The sequence below is a fragment of the Pelodiscus sinensis genome, unplaced genomic scaffold (assembly GCF_049634645.1).
Source record: "Pelodiscus sinensis isolate JC-2024 unplaced genomic scaffold, ASM4963464v1 ctg34, whole genome shotgun sequence".
In the NCBI taxonomy this organism is placed as follows: domain Eukaryota; kingdom Metazoa; phylum Chordata; order Testudines; family Trionychidae; genus Pelodiscus; species Pelodiscus sinensis.
In genome coordinates, this window is record NW_027465849.1 from 4,484,996 (window position 1) to 4,504,891 (window position 19,896).

The 19,896-nt window shown below is 49.1% G+C and overlaps 1 protein-coding gene across 2 annotated transcripts in view; it reads left to right on the forward strand.

Annotated features, from left to right (window-relative positions):
- The window catches only part of TIMM50 (translocase of inner mitochondrial membrane 50), a 56,405-nt gene that overhangs the window by 25,103 nt on the left and 11,406 nt on the right, over nt 1-19,896 (forward strand). For both annotated transcript variants that reach the window (XR_012898915.1, XM_075915314.1), the window contains exons 5-8: nt 9,036-9,094; nt 12,381-12,500; nt 17,565-17,669; nt 19,655-19,753. Coding sequence is in view for 1 of the 2 variants with exons in the window: in XM_075915314.1 (XP_075771429.1) it covers nt 9,036-9,094; nt 12,381-12,500; nt 17,565-17,669; nt 19,655-19,753 (383 nt within the window). In the remaining variant the exon portion in view is untranslated. The remainder of the gene's footprint in view (nt 1-9,035; nt 9,095-12,380; nt 12,501-17,564; nt 17,670-19,654; nt 19,754-19,896) is intronic.

The following is a 19,896-nucleotide window of genomic DNA, read 5'->3' on the forward strand; positions in this document are numbered from 1 at the left end:
GTGCATTTTGGATGCTTCAGTCTGTGGCACCGAGTCTGAAGAACCTTTAAAGGGCCTTTCAGCAAGCACTGAGTATCTGTCCTCTGAAAATCAGGCCTTTGGTGGTGTCTCAGTGCCCCACATGGATACTCATAGTCTAATGTGATCACTCATTAGAAGTGGCCCTCATGAAAGACGTTCTTAGACCCTCCCCCCCTCCCATCCCTTCACACAACTCCTAGTGCCCTTTGCTTAGACAGATTCTCTGAAAAGTAGACAATATCTTCTTTCTAAGGCCTAGGCTACATTTCAAACTTTCACCACCATAGCTGTGGCAGCTAAGAGCACAGGAGCAGTCACACCTGTTAGTGACAGAGCTATGCCACCAGCCCTCCAGGGTAGATACAGCTGTGCCACCAGAACTCCTGTTGGCATATACCACGTCTACACCAGGGTTCCCTGTAAACTGTGCAGGAGAGAGTCAAATGCTACAGCATGTGTTTCTATTGGTGGTGCACATTTACAAATGCCTCGGTTTTCTCTTTAACTTCTTCCCTGGAAGACAGTAGATTTGTTCCCACCATCCAGAGTTGCCCGTCATTTATGCAATCCCCACCATGCTATGTGGCAGAGTTGCTCTGGGAAGGAGAAGGAACGTCTGCAGCTTTGACCAAGCAAACCATCTAGGTTGCAGGACCTGGCCTGGTGCTTAATTGCTTTTCCATTTGTAGCTGAAATCCTGTCCATTTCCATGTTAATTAGCCCTGGGTTAATGCTGCAATTAAAACAAGATGAATCGGTAATGAACCATCACTAAATGCAGCAGCTGAGAGTGTGCCAGGAGCTCTCCTAGCTGGGGTCGCCACTGCACAGGGGCTGTTCAGCGGCCAGCTGCAATCCAGTCTGCATTTTGTGATCGTCTGAGGAGCTGTGATGGCCCAGATGGTAACGGTGTCTATCAGTAAAACTGGGTGTTTTAAAACCTGAAAATCACTGGCAAGGCCATGTCAAACTCCCACTGGTCCTCACTGCTAGCTCAACAGTATAATGTGACTTGTATCCAAGCCCATCTTCCCACTTGCCAAGGAACCAACTGAACTCTGACATGCTAGCCAGCACTTGTTAGAAAGCTTGAGGGAGAGATTTCATGTGACCAAAAATCCTCAACAGAGGCATCTTCAGCAATCATCTCTTTCTGTTATAGACAGCTGAACTCAGTAACCTACTAGTTCAATAGACCCATCCCCCCATCCATCAGCCAGGTGCTCTTAGTACTGAAGGGCATTTAGAGTCATGCCCAGAATGTGCCAGGAGCTTTCCAAACCTAAAAGGGAAGTGGGCTCCGTGCTTTGCAAAGTGACCCATAAACCAGATCTTCACATGGGCTCACTGGTACGCTCCTCCATCTTCCCAGCCATCCCTCCCCCTGTGGGAAGTAAGTGGGCTTGGAAAGGCCGGGCCGGGCAATTGTCGCAGCGCCAGTAATTCTGGGATCTGAGACTCCTGCGTCTCTTTGGTTCATCTCTTTCCATCAGCAGGATGGAGAGAAGAGGCCTGCCCAGGACTTGCTCCCAGCGCTTGCAGCTCTGCCTCGCGAGTGATTATAATCACGTCTCCGGCCTCAGCCATTTGCCTGCAGCAGAGTCAGGAAGGAATGTTTCCTGCTGCAGTTTGTCTCCTTGGATGCAGGGGGCGTTTTCACTCTCCCCTGGTGCATCAGAGCCTGGCCTTTGCTTTGATGGGGTGGACCAGTGCTCTGAGGTCATGCAGAGAACCCTCTTTTTGCCGCCTGGCTGGCAGGTCTGTCCAGGAATGTGTACAATCAGAGGGAGCATTGCTCTACACCCTTGTAAGTATGTCCGAGTCCTACTGTTTGCCAGATTCGGGGTCAGGAAGGAATTTCCCCCATGTCAGATTGGCAGGGACTTTGGGGGTATTGATTCCTCTGCAGTGGATTTCCTGCTGGGATCATCTGGACCTGTCTCACCTAATCAACTCCCTGCCACTGCAGAAGCCTTTTCTGTTCTCTCCCTGTGTCTCACAGTTTAATTTCCTGAGGGCAGAAATTCTTTTGTTACAAGATAAGTCACTGACTTACTCTAGGGCAGTGTTTCCCAATTTTATTTGGCCACGGAACCCTTTTAAACTCGAAAGAATTTTGCAGAACCCCTAACAGTTTTATATATGGAGCTGACAAAGTAGACCGCAAATAAGCAAGGATAATAATAAACAAATGCTAAACAAGGTCATGAGATCAACATTTTGTTTAAATGCACATATTTAAAAACAAAAATCACATTTAACGTGTACAAAATTTTTTTTAAATCATAAAATGTTATTGTAAAGAAATTTCCTCGCGGAACTCTTATTTTCACTTTGCAGAACTCTGGGATTCCGGGGAACATCATTTGGGAAACACTGCTCTAGGGGCGTCTGGGTGCAAATTCATGTCCAGTGCTATATGAGAGGTCAGCCTCTGATATCTTCTGGCCTTAAACTGAATGGATCTGTACAGGCCCCCAGATCAATCCTGTGTACTGTCACCCCATCTTCCCCCTAACCTGTCTGCTGAAAACAGTCATAAGTTTTAGACAGCTCCCCCCCCCCTCCCCCAACCTTTGCAGAGGACTGCTAGTAAGTGGCAGGGAAGTTTTCATGGCTCCGGCAGCACAGTCGCAGAACTCTGTTCAAACTTCAGCCAGACACTGGGAAAGTTGCCTCTCATCAGGTTTACAGATAGTTCCCCCAGCTCTGGATCTGTGTGCTTGCTACCTCTTCCAGATAACTGAAGCGACATTGATGCCGCGCTTGGTTACGCGAGCTATGGAGTTACTTTGCTGTGATGTCAGAGACCCATCTGGTAAAATCTCAACCTTTCTGAGGGTTTAAACTCTTTTAGTTTGGCCGGCTGGAAGCACAAATGTCTTTACCGCCTTTTGGATTTAGGGAGCAGAGAGATCTGGGAGGAGAGCGGCTCAGTACATGGGAAGCCAGATTATAAATGTTAATTCGTTAATGTGTTTAAGCTGGCTAGTGAGTGAGCACTAATAAGCATAACATGCTCAACTCCCCCGGGAGGGGGGGGGGGAAATCAAGCAATAAAGTTACTTTACAATTCTAATCAGCTGAGTGAAAGGGCCAGTATTTGAGCTACTCCCCCAGAGCAGATGTATGGTGCATAAATAGCGTGTGTGAGTCTCTTGTCGAGGGCAGAAGGTCAGGCAGGACTTGGTGCTGGGAGGGGAGGTTTAACAATGCTCCCTTCCCTACCCATCCCAGACATAGCTTTGGGGGAGCAGAGTGGGGAACTGCTATGACATTGAATGAAGGGGAGGGGAAGGCCCTGTAGCAAGTCTGTCCCCCAGGGACAAGAGCCATAGGCTTTCCAGATGCCCTTCTTAGCTGGTTCCACTTGCTGAGCAAAGAGCCAGGGACAGATTTCAGGAGAGAGCCCGCGGGGGTCAGAGCAGAGTGGTGGGGAAAGGTCAGGCTCTGACGGCATCTTGTTGCCGCGTGCGCTCTCATACCAGCGTCCTGTCCAGCGTGCCTTCGCTAGCTTAAACTCCTCTACAGCTGCTCACTTGGAGTTTTTTGGATTGGCGTGTGACTCCCCCTCTGCCAGGCTTTGACCCCCAAATTCATCCAGTCCCCAACTCCCTACTCTGCAGCCTGGGTTTGCTCCCTTATAAAGCCTATGTGGTATTTCTGGATTTTCTTACGAGCCATTGACATTCCGAATACCTGTATCCTAACAGTGCTGTTGGGTATTTTGGTGGTGTCTATGGAGCACAACTCTTAAACATACAGGCTGACTGTTCCTTTGATGTTTGCAGTAGGGATGTTACATTTAGATTAATTAACTAATCGAATGGGATTTCCATCGACTATTTTCATCTCTGCATCTTGGGGGTCTTCAAAGTATTTGAAGGCTTCAATATCTGAGATATAGGTGAGAGGATTATTCTAGGAGGGGTTGGGTAAGATTCTGTGGCCTGCACTGTGCAGGGGGTCAGACTAGATGATCATAATGGTCCCTTCTGACCTTAAAGTCTGTGAGTCTAGTTGATAAGGGCGCTTCTGCCTTTGACCTGTAGCAAGAGCCCTGCTGGAAGCCCTGGCAGGGAGTGCGGGGCCAGCGGGAGACTGGCTGCTGCTCCCTGTTGAGCCTTTGAAATGTACAAGAGTCGCAGTGGGGCTCTTGTACGTTTCAAAAGGAAGCCTGGCAGGGCTCCCTGAGGGGCTTCTGCTTTTGAATCGTACAAGAGCCCTGCTAGGGCCCCAGTGCATTTCAGAAGCAGAATCACAGCAGAAGTGGCACGAGCAGAGACTGCTTTGGTCCCCGCTTGCGCCATTTCCCAATGTGCTCCTACCTCCCCTTTTAAGCCAGCTCCCCCAGCGCCGGCTCCTGCTCTCCCCCCCCCCCCCCCCCGCGCTTGCTCCCTCTCTTTGATAGAGGCAGTGGGGGAGGGGAATAGTTGCATGACTAGTCAACTATCCCATAAACTTATCCTTAGACGACTAGTCGCTTACATCCCTAGTTTACAGTATTCTCTTACCAGCACTGGTCCTAGATCTGAGAGACAAAGGGGGCGAGGTTCTTTCTTTTATTGAACCAACTTTGTGGGTGAAAGAGAACTCTTATGCAGGCTCAAAAGCTTGTCTCTTTCACCAGCAGAAGTCGGTCCAATCACGCAGTGGTTTTCCACCTATGGGCCACAGATGGCCTTAAGATTACTGAAGGGTCCACGCCTCCATTTGACCTTTTTAGTGCACCTCAAATGAAAAAAAGAAGGCTGAAAGCTGCTGCAATAAATGTTACTGCCTCCCCCTCCCTTGCCTGTTTGTTTCACAATGTTGAGGGGCATAGCATTATGAGATGGCAAAGATCTGCCAGATCGTGGGATGGGGGTGTGTGAGGGGATGCTACAGCTCCAGTAACACAGAACCTTAGGGGAAAAGTTTCAGGCATGCTCCCTCCTTTGTCCTACAGTACACAGGGAAAATAGCAAAGCATGGAGGCGGGGGAATGTCTGTTTCAGAGGTGCTGACACCCACTTACTTACAGTGAGGGCCCTGTTTAAATCAGACTCTTTGTTATGTTGTGTTTGCCCCCTCCCCAGAGGAGCCTGGCAAACAGCGAGGCAGATGGGACTTTGCTGAACACTTTCAAAGCAGAAGGGCCGGCAAGCGGAACACTTCAGATCCAACGCGTACAGAAACACGCAGGAGGCCGGGCCTGGGCTTTGTCTGCCTGCGGACCCCTGAGAGCGAGCCAGAGCTGGGATAGGAAGCGCTTTTCACCTGCTCCGTTCAGCAGGCCTGGCATATGCTTCATCCAGATTAAAAGCCATTTTTCAGTCAGTGGCCTATTGTCCAACACAATAGCAAACTCCCCCTCCCCCTTTTCCTCTCTCCAAATCTCTGGCTAATTCTCTGAGCTCTTCCTTTTAGATTGAAAGATGTACGGGTTGGGGTTAACATAATTGTTTAACCACCATGCGCCAGCCATCATGTGACCTAGAGGGATCTGTCAAGGCGCTGCAGACCTTGTCCCCTGTGTGTGTTTTTGTTAACACAGTGTGCACCTAGTCCCCTGGAGACGTGCTGCAGATGACTTCTCACTGTAGAGTAGTGAGAAGATAGGATGTGCTCTTGGTTCTCCTGAGGTCACACTACACACTTAGCTCTTATGTCATGTTTCATCTGGAAGCTGCAAAGCCCCAGTATAGCTACTGTCTGTCCTGACTTATAGAGGAGAAATTGAGGCACAGAACAGTGCATTGTTGTGTCAGTTTCAGACCTGGAAATGAAACGCAGCTCTCCTGTCTCCCAGCTGCCACCCCTGCATGCTAAAAATTTTCAAGCGCATGGCTAAAAATATTAATTGTCGCTGGGACGGGGACAATTGGATGCAGAGTCCAAGTATAAAACATGATCCCTGGTCAGTAAATTTGGGTTTAAAATGATTTAATTTGTTTTTTCCTGGTTTAACTTTTGTGTGTGTGTGTGTGTGTGTGTGTGTGTGTGTGTGTGTTGCATCTGACAGTGGGATGTGTGTGTGTTGCATCTGACAGTGGGACAGAATCCAACGCAGTCTTGGCAATGCTTGGATTCCCCTGTATGAGCCTGGGATTGACACCTGAATCCTGCTCTGAACAGCCCCATGGTCATCTACCCCAGCTGCTCTTGCCTGTATTACCATAACAATTGCTCCCAAATTATGTCCCATTCACTGCGCCTGCCTTTGATTGATTAACTTACAGTTTCTGTTTGAATAACCCTGGCCACTAAAATGGTAAAGCTGTAATCTCAGAGGGATAGTTACCAGCGATGGCATGGGGATTGCCGTCTCAGTCACACGCTCTCTGCAGCCTGACCCCTGCTTATGGAAACATCTGAAGTGACAGGAGGAGAGTAATTGAAGAATCCATTCCTTGTGTGCGCTGGGAGGGGACGAGGGAAGCCTCTGTATGTGTGAGAGCTGCATCAGATGGTCTGGATTGTCAGAGACAAGCCACCCTTTCATCTACTAGCATGGCCAATGATTGGAAGATACAGTTGTCTGGTGTTCCCCCTAGACTTCTGGTTTCTAGACACATTGGCAGTGCCCTCCGAGCAAACACTGTCATTGGCATCTCTCTTGTAAAAATATGGGCTGAGATTTTCAGTAAGGGCCAGTGATTTTTGGTGCATCCAGTTTTTGAGTATCCAGTTTGACTCCTTAAAAAGAGGAGGTCTGATTTTTTTCAGAGGGATGCTGCTCATTGTTTTCTGAGGGTCACTTTAGTGCCTCAGATTTCTCCCCCCCCCCCCCCAAATCTGTAGACACTTGAATAGTTTGGCTCTGGTTAGCCACTAAAACCAAGTTCTTGTATTTAGAGCCCTGCAAATGCACAGGTATCTATCTACATCTCTGGATGTGGCTATCGATATGCACAGTTCAGTTTTGTGGATACAGATGTGGATGCAAATTTTTGATCTGCTCAGGGCTCTTACATTGATATGCATGTGCCTTCTTTCCACTGCCCCTCCGTTCACTCTCCTCACCTGAATTCTTTTTGCCAGAACAAAATGGGATGGGGACGGGGTAAGTTGCCCCCGCATTTCACTGATGAAAACGAGGAGAGAGACAATCAGTGTATGTTAAAGCAGATTCTTCCAACGCCCCAGTTTGTAGTTTGGTTGTCTCCTGCAGTCTCCTTGGAAGGGTGTGTGTCCCTAAAAGGACCTGGGCTAATGAAATGCTAAATTCCCTCTTCATCCGCCTTCCTTGGTGCTTTGTGCTGCCTTGCGGCAGGGGTTCGTAGCCTCGCCAGGTGACTTGAAAGGGTTTCAAGAGTCGGATTTGTCTAGTCACCTCACTTAAAACAACTTGCTTTCAAAGTCAGGTATAAAAATACAGAAGTGTCCCGCCTCTTAATTCGGAAAACCTGCTGGTTTCCTTGTTTTGCCTGTATGAAATTTTAGTGTATTGACTCCGCTAGTGCTTTTTGTGTAGCCTATTGTAGAACGAGGCAAAGGCTAGGTGAGTTGGTTCCCCCTCTGTGCACTAGGAACCTTAGTGTATAATTGAATAGTCGTGGAACCGTGTGAAATCTTAGCAGTTACACGACTATTCGATAGTTGCGAGAGGCGGGCTGGTAGCCAGTGGTCTCCTAGTCCCACTTCCTGGGAGCCTCCGGCCACCCTGCACTGCTGCCTTTGTATCTCAGGCAGGAACGCGGGGTGGCCTCAGCCCCTGTCCACAGGGGGTCTGAACTCCTTCTGGACAAAGGCTGCTCTGATAGCAGCCCCTGTCCGTGGAGGGCCTGAGAGGCAGCAGCATGGGGGTGGAAGGAAGCAGGCTGATCCGGTGCCCTTCTTGCCTTTGATACAAAGGCAGCGGGGGAGGGGGAGTGCGTGTAGTCGACAGGGTTAACCGAGAAGCCCAGGTATATCAGTTTATTGTATAGTTGTCTGTATGCTGACATCCCTACTGCGCACGCCTGGGGCACACTTGCCACTGGGTTCTCAACCAGGGGGGTGGCGAGGAGAGACGGGGGTAGAGGGCAGTTGCTCCTGGGCGCCATGCTGCGGGGGGGGTGCTAGTTTAGTACCCGCTCCCCCTGTCATCCCTCAGCTCGCCTGCTCCTCCACGGCCACTTGCTGGAGCGTCCTCCCTGTCTCTCCGCCCCCAGTCCGACCCTCCTCCATCTCTGCCGGCAGGTTAGTGCATGTGGGGGCCTGGCCCCAAACTGGAGGGAGGGGGAAGATGCAGTACAAGGGCCCCACCCCCTTCCTCCCAAGGTTGGGCTCAGCTGTGCTCCAGGTTCGGGGCCCCGCCCCGCGGCGGGTGGAGGTGCAAATTTTTCCTTTGCCCGTGGGTGCCTAACACCCTCGCTATACCTCTGTTAGAACCACAGCTTTGCAGTATAAATGAGCAAAGCGTGTTTGTGTGAGTTGAGAGAGGTACATTCATCCCACTTTGGGTGACTTGGGAAGTGTCTCGCAGGGCAGCGATGGGTAACCTAGGCTAGAGTGTGGGCCACATGGGGGCCTCTTTCATCTTAGTGGGCCACAAGATTGTCGTAACTAAGACGATCTCCCGAGAGGGAGCAGTTTTGCTACCTGCGCTTGCGTGCCTAGAATTGCAGGGGGTGCCGACTGACCCGGAGCAGCGCTGTGGGCAGTCAGCACATGCCTCGCTTTACGGGCCCTGGCTTTACGTGCAGGTCACTTCAGTAACACCAGTAGGAAAACATTTATGTGGATGGAAACCAGCAGGATCTGGCAACCCTGCACATGGGCAATGGTAAGAAAATGTCTGGTGGGCTGCTCCTAAAATCCTTATGGGCTGCTTGGCCACCACTGTCCCAGGAAATCTGTGGGGTGCTAAAACTGACCCCCCTCCCCGGCTCTGGTGCTCCAGCATCAAAGCATGTTCCCTCCCACCCAGCTGATCCTCATTTGTTCCTTTCAGGATCCCTAGCAATGCAGGGATTTATTTTCCAGCCAGCTACAGTTTTTTCCCACTTTAGATGCCACTTCTACATGCAGCTCTTCCTCTTGTCTTGCAGATCCAGCGGTGGTTCAGCAGCTCCGAAGGACCTATAAATACTTCAAAGACTATAGGCAGGTGAGTTGCTGCACAAACCCGCCAGCGTGGTTCAAAGGATCAGCTGTTTGGCGGCTGTCCCTTTAAAAGGGCCAGCTGACCCCAGGCTCCCTGGGAAATGCCATGGGGAGCCCCAGATCACCTGGGGAATCCCCAGCTGACCCCGGGCTCCTAGCAGCATGCAGCATAGCATGGAGCCTGGGGTCAGCGGGGGACTCTTGAGTCCCCTACTGATCCCAGGCTCCATGGCTTTGAAATACACAACAGTCCCCGCTGGGGACTCTTGTACATTTCAAAGGAGGAATGCGGAAGTGCCTGTCGACTAGTCGATGGAAATTCCATTGACTAGTCAATTAGTCAGTTAACCACATTTTAACATCTTTAGTTGGAGAATTCCAAAGGACGGTCGTTGATTTTCACAGAGAGCTGTTACCGCAGGGCGGGCTGGCTGGCATCACATTGTTCAGCAGGGAGAGTAGCCAATCACTCTAGCTTCAGAGTGGACTGATTTAAATCTCTCTCTCTCTCTCTCTCTCTCTCACTCACACTCACACACACGATTTTTATATCAAGTTACCAAAAAAGCCAAGACTGACTGTGCTTAGAGTGCACGTGATTTGGGAGTAAGGCCTATTGAACTCACTGGCACTTCTGTTTTTCGAGACTTCAAGTGTAGAATGGAGTTCCCTTGGGATAGCTGAGTTATGCTGCAATAGACTTATGGCACCACCATTATGGTCTATGACAATTTTTTTCCAAAATAAGGGGCATGTGTCGTGTAATATACAATGAAAAATGACACTCTGTGGCAACTGACAACTCTAGATTTCTTTTACTGCAGCTTTCTGCACTGTATACTTGAGTAATGGATTCTAAACCTAGTTCACTAATTAAACAAGCCCTAAGGATTAGCTAAACTCAACTTTTTTCTAGCAACATCCAACATATCAAACAGATTGGGCATTTACTTGTCAAATCCCACTTCTACTAAAAGGCAGAGAGAGTCTTGAAGAATGATGCATTGCAAATGATGAATTATTTACGTTATTAACCAGTTGTTCCTCTCAGCCATATCTACATCATTTTTTCCCCAATAAGCAATTTTCCATATAATGTTTCATTTTTGCTACTAGGCCCTGCATCATTATCTTGCACATTTTCATTTTTTTTACACAGGAAACAAATTTATTCAAAATATTCCCAGATAGGATTTCTCTTACTCTCGGAAGCCAGAAGAGTTTTTCTGTGGCCAGAGTGTAGGGAATATAGGAACCTGTGTGTATGCTGAATAATCTCTTCCCTCTTTCTTTCCAGTCCACTCCGCTGTTCCTTTGCATGCTGTCTTTGTCCTTTCCTATAGATTGCCTCTGTCCTTAAGACAATATCTTAACTCACTCCTCCGCTGTAAAAAACAACAAATGGTCTGGTAGCACTTTATATAGACTAATGAAACATGTAGATAGTATCATGAGCTTTCGTGGGCACAGCCCACTTCTTCAGATGACTGGAGTTATGAGTTTGGGATGTGTACACTCAAAATAAATAGGGCAGGGAGGGGGGGGCGGGACAGAGCATTAGTAAGTACAGTAGACTTCCGATAATCCGGAACCTATGGGACCTAGGTGGTGCCGGATTATCAGATATGCCGGACTATCGGGGTACTATAAGATGGTTATATAGATACTGTATACATTATATACTGTATATAAAGTGTTCTTAACCCTTTTTATTGTACATACTGTATACAGTCTACTGTAATGTTTTAGTTTTTTTAAGCCTTTTTTACCCTTTTTGCTCAGTTCAGCTGCTGCCGCTGTTACCTTGTGACTCATTTTTTGCCGAAGCTCACTCACTAGGCTCTTGCTATTTTGATGCCGGACTATCAGGAGTGCCGGACTATTGGATGCCGGACTATTGGAGTTTTACTGTATCTGGAGAATGGGTACTTAAACCAAAGCAGATAAAAATCAAAGTCAATAGATTGAGTCCCATGTCAGGAAGGATACTACTCAGAGAGTTGTTAGCACCTTCAATGGTTGTTAAATTGGTAGTGTCCCAACCAACCTTCATCACGATTGAGTCCATTAGTATGTGCATTGAATGTGCAGATGAACTGTAATTCCAATGCTTCCCTGTGGATCTGGCTTGTAGAACTGGTTTGTGACAAGACAGCTACTTGGCCAAATTACATTCTGACAGATCTCCAAGGTCCACCACCACATAAGCACAGAACAAAACCAGTCCCATCCAGCCTGTGAGTGTCTTTGCGCAGGTTCCTTTTTAGTCTGCTGAGAAACAGAAATTGAGAGCCCAGAACTTTCAAGAAGCAAGAGCCAGGCATCGGGCTGGACAGACTAGAGCCATTCATTTGTTTTTATGAGACTGCAGATGTAGCATGTTTGTGACGAGATTAAATTGTAACTCTTGTTTTTAAATGAGACGTTTCGTATTTTATTGATGATTTATAAAAAATCTGATTTAAATGAAAAAAATCTGATTTTTTTTTTCTTTAAATCATCAATTTTTAGCCTTCTGTCTAGCACTGCCAGGGTAGAAACACTCACCCCTGAACTGCGCTCTGCCCCTTATGCTGTGGCTCTGAAAGTCTCTGCAGCAGCTTTGCTCTCATTAGAGGCTCACCTTGTTAAATCTCCCAGCTGCTTGAGCTGTCTCTGCAGGGAAGGTGGAGAGTCTGCTGCCAGGCACAAATCGACAGGAAGGACCATTGCTGGACCTCATTCCTGTTGGCAGGAAGCTGCAGCTGCTAAAGGGGACACAGTATTAGTTTTGAAGGCTGAGGGGACACCGCTAGCGTGGACTGTACAAGACGGGAATGGGGAGCCGTTCTCGGGAAGCTCCCACATGTGTGATTTTGAGGCAAGCTGTAAGGAAGTCTTACCGGTGTTCTCTGGCCCTTGCTGCTTACTCTGCTTAAACAGAAGCCTTTTCCCCAAAGGTCAGAGGGGGGAGGAGGAGAGCATAGCAGAAAAAGAGGAGCAGATGTTGAGATTTGGTTTGAAGCTGCCCCTTGCTCTGCCACCTGTCAGTAACACTCAGGCATTCAGTGGCACGCGAATAACCTTGTGGGAAGCAAAGCCTTTCCGTGAAAAGACGTGGCAGCGGAGGGGGCTTTGGGGCTCGCTGTAGAGATGAATCTCGCCATCCGTGGTGCAGGAATTCTGCCTCTCTTGCGTGTGTTCATGCAGTGTGCCAGGTATCTTGCCTAGTGCTTCAGGCATCTCCTCATCTGACTTCGCTGTGCACCTGGAATTCCCTTAATCTGCCTTCCTGGGTCTCTTCCCCACAGATGATTATAGAGCCCACCAGTCCAAAGCTGCTTCCGGACCCCCTGAAAGAACCGTACTACCAGCCTCCCTACACCCTGGTCATTGAGCTCACAGATGTTTTGCTCCATCCCGAGTGGTCGGTAAGTCAGGGTCTGTCCCCTTTGCCTTTCCCCTTTCTGGAGTGAATGTTCTGGGAAAGGGTGCTCCTTCCTCCCGGTTCTTTGTGTGGTGGTGCTCCCAGTGCCTCTACAGCAGACACACGGGGTGAGGCGCTGGGTTATGTCAGTCATTGAGATCCCGAGACATCCGAATAGACATCAAATTAATGGTCCCAATGTGGCACTTGTTTCTTCCCTATACACAACTGATGGCCAGAGCACAAGTGGCCAGTGGGGGGAAAAAGTACCCCAAAAAATTACTTGAGCAAAAGTACTGCTACTTTGGAAAAATGTAATTAAGTAAAAGTCAAAGTATCCTTCTGGAAAACTGTGTGTGCGTGCGTGCGTGCGCTAAATACCCCTCAAGCTGCCTTGCAGTTTCATTTGTGAAAGAGGACTTTATTGAAGCAAATAAGTTCTCTTCATCAGTAGGGGCTCATCTGTTGTCTGATGCAGGCAAGAACTGTATTGGAAAATAAATTGAGAGCTAATATAAAAACGGGGGTTAGTTATGAAACTAAATAAATAACATTACAGAAAAATCATGCTGCCAACTAATGAGCTATCAGATCTAGGTGGCTCTTTTAAAACAATCCAAGGGTGAATCTGCATTTCAGTGTAGAACTAAACATATGACAAATGAATTAAATATACATGTTTTATTTGTAACAAATATTAGCTAGTAGATACAAAACATTCTCACCTTAAAACCAGCCAGTCAAACTGAAAATTTTTTCTGTCAGCCGATTGCATGGGAGAGCCTGAACTGACAGGCTGTACTGCTTTAATACAGTCCCTTACCTTTTCTAATCACAGCATCATCCTTGGTCCAAGCAGTCTTAAACTTTGGCAGCAAGATGGCAGCTGCAATCAACTCTGGGTCCTCAAACATTTCACCAAAATGCTTCTTAATGCCACACTGAAGTGCATCTTCCAGTACCCTGCAGAACTTGGAGGACATCTTGAGCCTTTGTAGTTTTGAATCCAGCTGGCATAGTGTAGAAAGCAGCCATCCCATTTGTGCACTGGTCTCTGCTTAGAAAATATTTAGTGCCTTCGCCACTGGGCCCATGACCATGGAATATTCTGTTAAGAAGGCCAGCTCTGCTGGATTCAGCCTGTAGAACAGTTAATAGACATTGCTAGTTAAGTTAAATACAGCTTGGTCAGTTTTTTTAACAAAGAAAAGTAGAAAGCAAAGAACTGCTACTTACAGGTGCTGCAAACACACTTCTAATGGCCCCTTCCCCTTGTTCTTTCAATATGCACAGAATTCTCTTCACAGCCATGAACACAGAGTTCCATGCTGTCTGCTTTGGCCGAATGAAATGTAGCTTGCATTCTGCTCCAATAGCTGTGTGTCCAGTTTTATTCCACAGTGCTTGGCATTGGCAAAGGTGGACCTGACTCACTTTCTGTAGGGGTGTGTCTAGACTACAGGGATTTTTCGAAAAATCTTTACCTGAGTGTAGACTGCTGCCACGTTCTTTTGGAAATAAATTGAAAGAACGTGGCAGTTTTTTCGACCACGGAAAACCTTGTTTTACGAGGAAAAACGCCTTTTTTTGAAAGTGCTCTTCAAAAAAGGGCGCTATGTAACGCAAACTGCTTCTTCAAAAGAGAGCATCCAGACTGCCTGCGTGCTCTCTTTCAAAAAAGCGGCTTGCTTTTTCGAAAGTACTGATTGTAGTCTAGACGCACTTTTTCAAAAGTATCTTTCGAAAAAGCCTCTTTCGAAAGAGGCTTGCAGTCTAGACGTAGTCTAGGTATCATTTGATTCAGCCTGTACCACATCTACAGAAGAAACTAGGTTAACAAGTGGCAGGCACAACAGTAGTGTTTTGGCGGGTGGTACTCAAGGCCATCTGTGGAATCTGTGTCCGTCTGAAGTTTTGTGAAATTCAACTTCATTTTCTTCATCATCATCGGTTTCTTCCCCTGGTTCCAGACTGGCTTCTTCAGTATTCTGGTGGTTTTCACTCCCAAATATTTTGACAGCTTTTAGGAAATTTGACCCATTGTCTGTTGTTGTTCTAACTATCCTCCCTCTTATTTGATATTTACAGTGAATGTCATTTAAGGCACTGGCCAAAACAGCAAAGCCTTTTAGATGTGCAAGCCTTTTAGCTGCCTATACGGGGGCCACTGACCTACAAAAAAAATCAGTCAGGGGCTGCACAAGAGAAAGGCAAGCCCCCAAAAACCCGCGCTTATGTGACCCCCAAAATGAGATACCAAGCTTCAGGGATTCCCACAGGCCAGATGAACTCTTTTGGGGGTCCCAGGGTTCGTAGATTTTGTGAACTCCCCCTGGCTCTGGGGTGAGGTCAAAATGAGGGGTTCAGTGTGCAGCAGGGGGCTGCTAGGGAGTGGGGTTGGGATGGGGGTGAGGATGGGGGTCTGGGTGGGAGGTAGGGTGCTGGAGTGGGGGTCTGGGTGGGAAGAAGGTGCTGGAGTGGGCTGAGGGTCGGGTGTTTGGAAGGGGGTGTGTGTGCAGGAACCGTCCAGGGCTGGGAGACCTGGGGGGGACGGGACGCGGGAGAGGCATGGGGGTGTTTAAGCTGGTCATAAGAGGAGTGGGGAGCCTGCTTATCTAGCACTGCACTTCCTGCTCCTCCCATTGGCTAAAATCTGGCCAATAGGAGCAGCAGGAAAACCCTCCCACGAGTGGTTTCCAGCACCACATTCCCCCTGCTGGGGGGAGGATGAGCAGCACTGCACTTCTCCACCCCCCAAGGCTGCATAGATACTGGTTTGGAATGAAAAATTCCTGATGCGGCCATTAAAAGGTTTCTTTGTAGGCAGGGTCACTGTGCTTGTTGTCTGGTGACTTTTTTTTAAAAAATGAATGGTCACTGCCTGACGATTGGAGGCTTTGCGCGTGTGGCTGTGCGTTAGCACATCAGAGTGCGGCTTGCGCACCCCTCAGCGGGTGCTGAAAGTCGCGAGTAACGGAGCACTTCCGGAAACGGGAGTGGGGTAAAAAGCACTTGAGTAAAAGTCGAAGTATCACAGAAATAAATGACTTAAGTACAAATGCCAAAAAACGTACCTGAGTAGTGTAACAAAGTGTTCTACTTAGTGACTCTCCACCTCTGCAAGTGGCTTTCTAGGAAAAGCCATGGTTCTGCTGCTCAGGAAAGGGGGGCATGCAGAGCCCGGGGGGGCTGTAGGTTAGGGTTCATGAGCATCAGCAGAGCTGTGTGTGGGGAGCCCAAAACTGGAGGTGCAGGGCCACACGTGGTCAGGACTGGGGTGTGTTGGTAAACCTCTGTTCCTGATGGACTTGGGCTGAACCGGCCCTTGCTCTCATTCTGGGAATGCTGGCTGGACTCCAGGCCATTCCAGCAGCTCTGAAAATGGAAGCTGTGCATTGAACCTTCCCTTGTCTCAGAGGAGTGGGACAGGGACGAGATGGACCTTGAAAGCCATCAGTCACTGAACCTCTTCGCAGCAGGCTGCTCCTGCAAAGAGTGAACATCTGTTTGTTGGGGAGCAGCTGTCTGCTGGACACACGCAGGCCAGCTGCTGTGTCAGTGGGTGTGGATTCAGCAGATGTGCTGGCCCAGGAAGGAGGGCGGCGCTTGCAGAGACGAGGGGGAGGGATTGCATTTGCACTGTCTTTCAGTATGTCACAGCTCGGCCTGACTGCAAGCCCGTTCCGTGAGCATGCTGCTCTGCGGTCTGACCAGGCCCCGTGGCTCTAGCCTAAAGGTGGAACAGAGCACTGACAAATGGAGAACTCGCCGTGCAGATCAAGCTGCTGAATCCAGCCCCCTCCCTACCTCAGCATCTTCATCCCGTTCCGGTTTCCCTGTGCAGTCGTCAGATCACAGTGCACGTCTCGGGGTGGAATGCGTCTTCGATCCACATCTTGGGAGCTGCCGTTTACTTGGGTTGCAGAAGTGCTGAGATACCAGCCCCTTGGAGCTCACCTCTGGCTGTGGGGAAGGGGGCTTGAGAGTTAGCCATGCACTCACCCCAGATAGCAGCGGCTCCCATGTGTGGCAGGGCTGAGCCCAACTCCCTCCTGCGGCCATGGCAGCCTAGTGCCTCTTGGGCCTAGCCCGTCCCTCCCTTGATGGAGACAGGGCAAATGTGATTGGCATTGGGACCTAGCACATGGGATCGCAATGCTGCTTCAGTGTGGTCTGCTCGCCCCTCTGTCAATGGAGGAGGAGGGTGGATGGCCCAGAGGTAACAGGGACATGGCGTTGTGACCCACAGCAAGGGGCGCATGTAAAACGACTGGGAATTGGACGTGGTAAACTTGGCCACAAAACAGCCCCAGTACACAAGGGAAGGGAGGCTTGAGACACTGGCCTCCCAGGCCGTGGTGGGTAGCCTGGGGTGCCTGTGCACGTGAGGGGCAGCTGGTCGCTCTGTTTAAGTGGGCTGGCCAGCCCTGGCTCTTACACAGAGGGGCCCCTGTGGCGAGAGCAGCTGCTAACTTCCAGTTAACCCTGACACCACTCCTGCATGTGAGTTGCTAAATCACCAGCCACGGAGCAGGGTGGCTTTGGATTGGAGCGTTGGTTTAGCACAGTCGTGGGCCATTCAGCAGTGTGGGTGGCAGCTGGGAGCTCGTCTGCAAGAGGAGCCAGTTTAAGAAACCAGCTCCCTGCACAGACCAGCTGCCTGTCAGCCTGCACTGCTGCCTCTGATACAGAGGAAGCAAAGCACGGGGAGTAGGGGGAAGAATGAGAGTAGTTGACTAGGCTTATCGGTTAATGACATAGTCGACTGCTCTTTTACATCCCTAATCTGCACGTGGATGGAAGAGATTCGAGAGAACATTGGCTGTGATGCTACATGAGTCAGAGAGCATCTCATGAAGAACTGCTGGCCACTTTCCCAGACTTCCAGGCGCCTTGTTCCCTCGCACAGCGCTGCCATGTCGTGAAGAATGCTTGGCTCCTCGCCCTGCCAGCCAGTGCAATGCCGCCTGGCACCCCATGCCTGCCTCTCTGTGAAAATCAGCTCCTCTCCTTGCATAGCGCATGGTCATTTCATGGCTTTCCTTTCTCTCTCTCCCTTTGTCCCCAGCTAGTAACCGGCTGGCGCTTTAAGAAGAGACCAGGCATCGACAGTCTGTTCCAGCAGCTGGCACCGCACTACGAGATCGTTATCTTTACCTCGGAGACAGGCATGGTGAGTGCCGGGGCCGGGGAGGGCCATGAGCCGGGAGGTCTCAGACAGGTGCGGCTGGCATGGCCTACATAAAAGAGGATGGGGGAGACTGAGACTTTTCTAGCAATCTGACAAACAAGGGAGAGGCCGAGCCAGCAGTGTGGGCAGGTGGGCAGATGGGGATGCCCTGCGCTCCTCGTGCTAGCAAGTCTGGCACGCTGTGTCGTGGCCCTTAATCCTGGCATTAGGGGGTGGCTCAGCCCACTGTAGGGTTGATTGTTTATTCACAGGCTCCCAGGTACAGGTGTCCATCTTGCTATGCCGGGCAACGTCTTCCAATGAGTCTCTCCAGAAGGATCCAGACCTGCCTTCAGTACATAGTGGAATGAAACTTTAAAAAACCCGTTGTTCTGATAGGTTCCTGACGGGTCCTTTACTCCATCAGCGATGCTAAACTTTCAGCTGCGTGCATGCATGTGTTTGCTCCCTCTCTAGTTAAAGAGAGACTCCTGAAAGAGCCCCCAGAGACCACAAATTAAATAAGGATCGAAATGACCTGAGCAGATTTGTTGCCAAACAACAAACAATAATAATGTTAGTGAACAAACTTGCTGCTGTGCCGCCACACCTGACGTGAGCCGTGGCAATGAACTTAACACCCACTAAGCGCCCTGAATTTCCAGTGCCCCTCCATGGCCAGCTGGTGATCACCCTTTGGGGTGCACTTTTATACATTGGTACAGACGAGCTACAAATTACTGACGCATTAGGTTGCCACCCTCTGTTGCCTGGTTACCACTCCGTACCTCCCAGAAGTGGGGTTCGCTTACTATTCTTAGTGCTGTCAACTCCAACCTGGTCCTAGACCTAGGTCGGTATGTACTCTGGGGAGGTGGTTGGTACCAAAATGTTTCTCAGCGAGGCTTCTGTTACAACCCCTCTGGAATGTGCTTACAGCCTGTGCCTGGTACATTCTGGCGTTTTCTATGCTTAACCTGGCTTATACTTTTTTTTTTAAAGCTAAGCCTCTTTCCTGCTTGCAGTTCTATTGAGCCAAAGTTTTGCTCACTAGATTTCAGGCCTGCTGACTTGATGTTCCCAACTCTCAACTTACTACATTAGGCTGTTTGGGGAGAGACAGCCTCCCCCGGCCTGCCATCCATGAGAATGATTCAATACCCCATCCAGTGTTGCTCACAATATTTATGTGAATGGTGAGCTTGAGGGAGAGGAGACTCCAGTTTTTGTGAGGTGTGCTGGAGACCTGGGTCATTCTTAACCTTGCCTTGTTCCTCTCAGCATCCCTGACCTGTGGTTTTTCTAGCCTCCTCCCCTCCACATCTCTTGTGTTACTGTACCCACACTTGGCCTGAGACATCAAGGGACACCATGGATTCGGGGTTATATTGGGGTGACTGAAAGCCATTTTTGCTTTACACGCACCCTGGAAGAAATGCCTGGCATCCCTTTTGAAAGCTGGTCGGGAATTATCCATCTGATTTTTTTTTTTTCCAACCCAAAATGCCCTTTTTGCAAAACAGAATTTTTCTGTGTGTAAATTCTCTTTTACAGAGAAAAAAATCGATAGCTTTCTATTGGAAAAATCAAAATCATGGCTCCCCGATTGCTCATGTCTTGTCAGTTTCACACTCAAAAGTTGAAAAATGTTTGTTTCCATTCTCCTTCAATGGATTTTTTTTCTGGAAATGGCTTCCCAGAGAAAAATGGCACCATTTTGACTTTTTGTCCCCATTTGGGATGTTGTTTTCTAAAACATTACATTTTTCAGGGGAAGATGTTTCCATTTTCAAGCCAGCTGCATGCAGCTGTTGTCCCTGAATTCTGAAACCTGTCCCTGGTTTTCGTTAGTTTCATATACCTCCGCGTTGTTCCTCATGCGCTCTGTTGCTGACCCCGAATGGTTTTCAGTGTGTGTCTGGGAGTGAAGGGCTGTGGCTACCTTTGTCTAGTCCAGGCCTTGAGTCACTCCTCCTTTTCCCCTCCAGACGGCATTCCCCCTGATTGACAGTGTGGACCCTCATGGATTCGTCTCCTATCGGCTTTTCCGAGATGCCACCCGTTACCTGGACGGACACCACGTTAAGGTATTTTTCCTGGGGGTTCTGGCTTGAATCGTGTCGCCGCATCCTTGGGTGGGAGAGCCCAAAAGAGTCTCATAACAGATCTGTGCTGGAGTGAACAGGGAACTGGTTCTGAAACCTTTGTGGGTTTTGTAGTTAAAATGCAG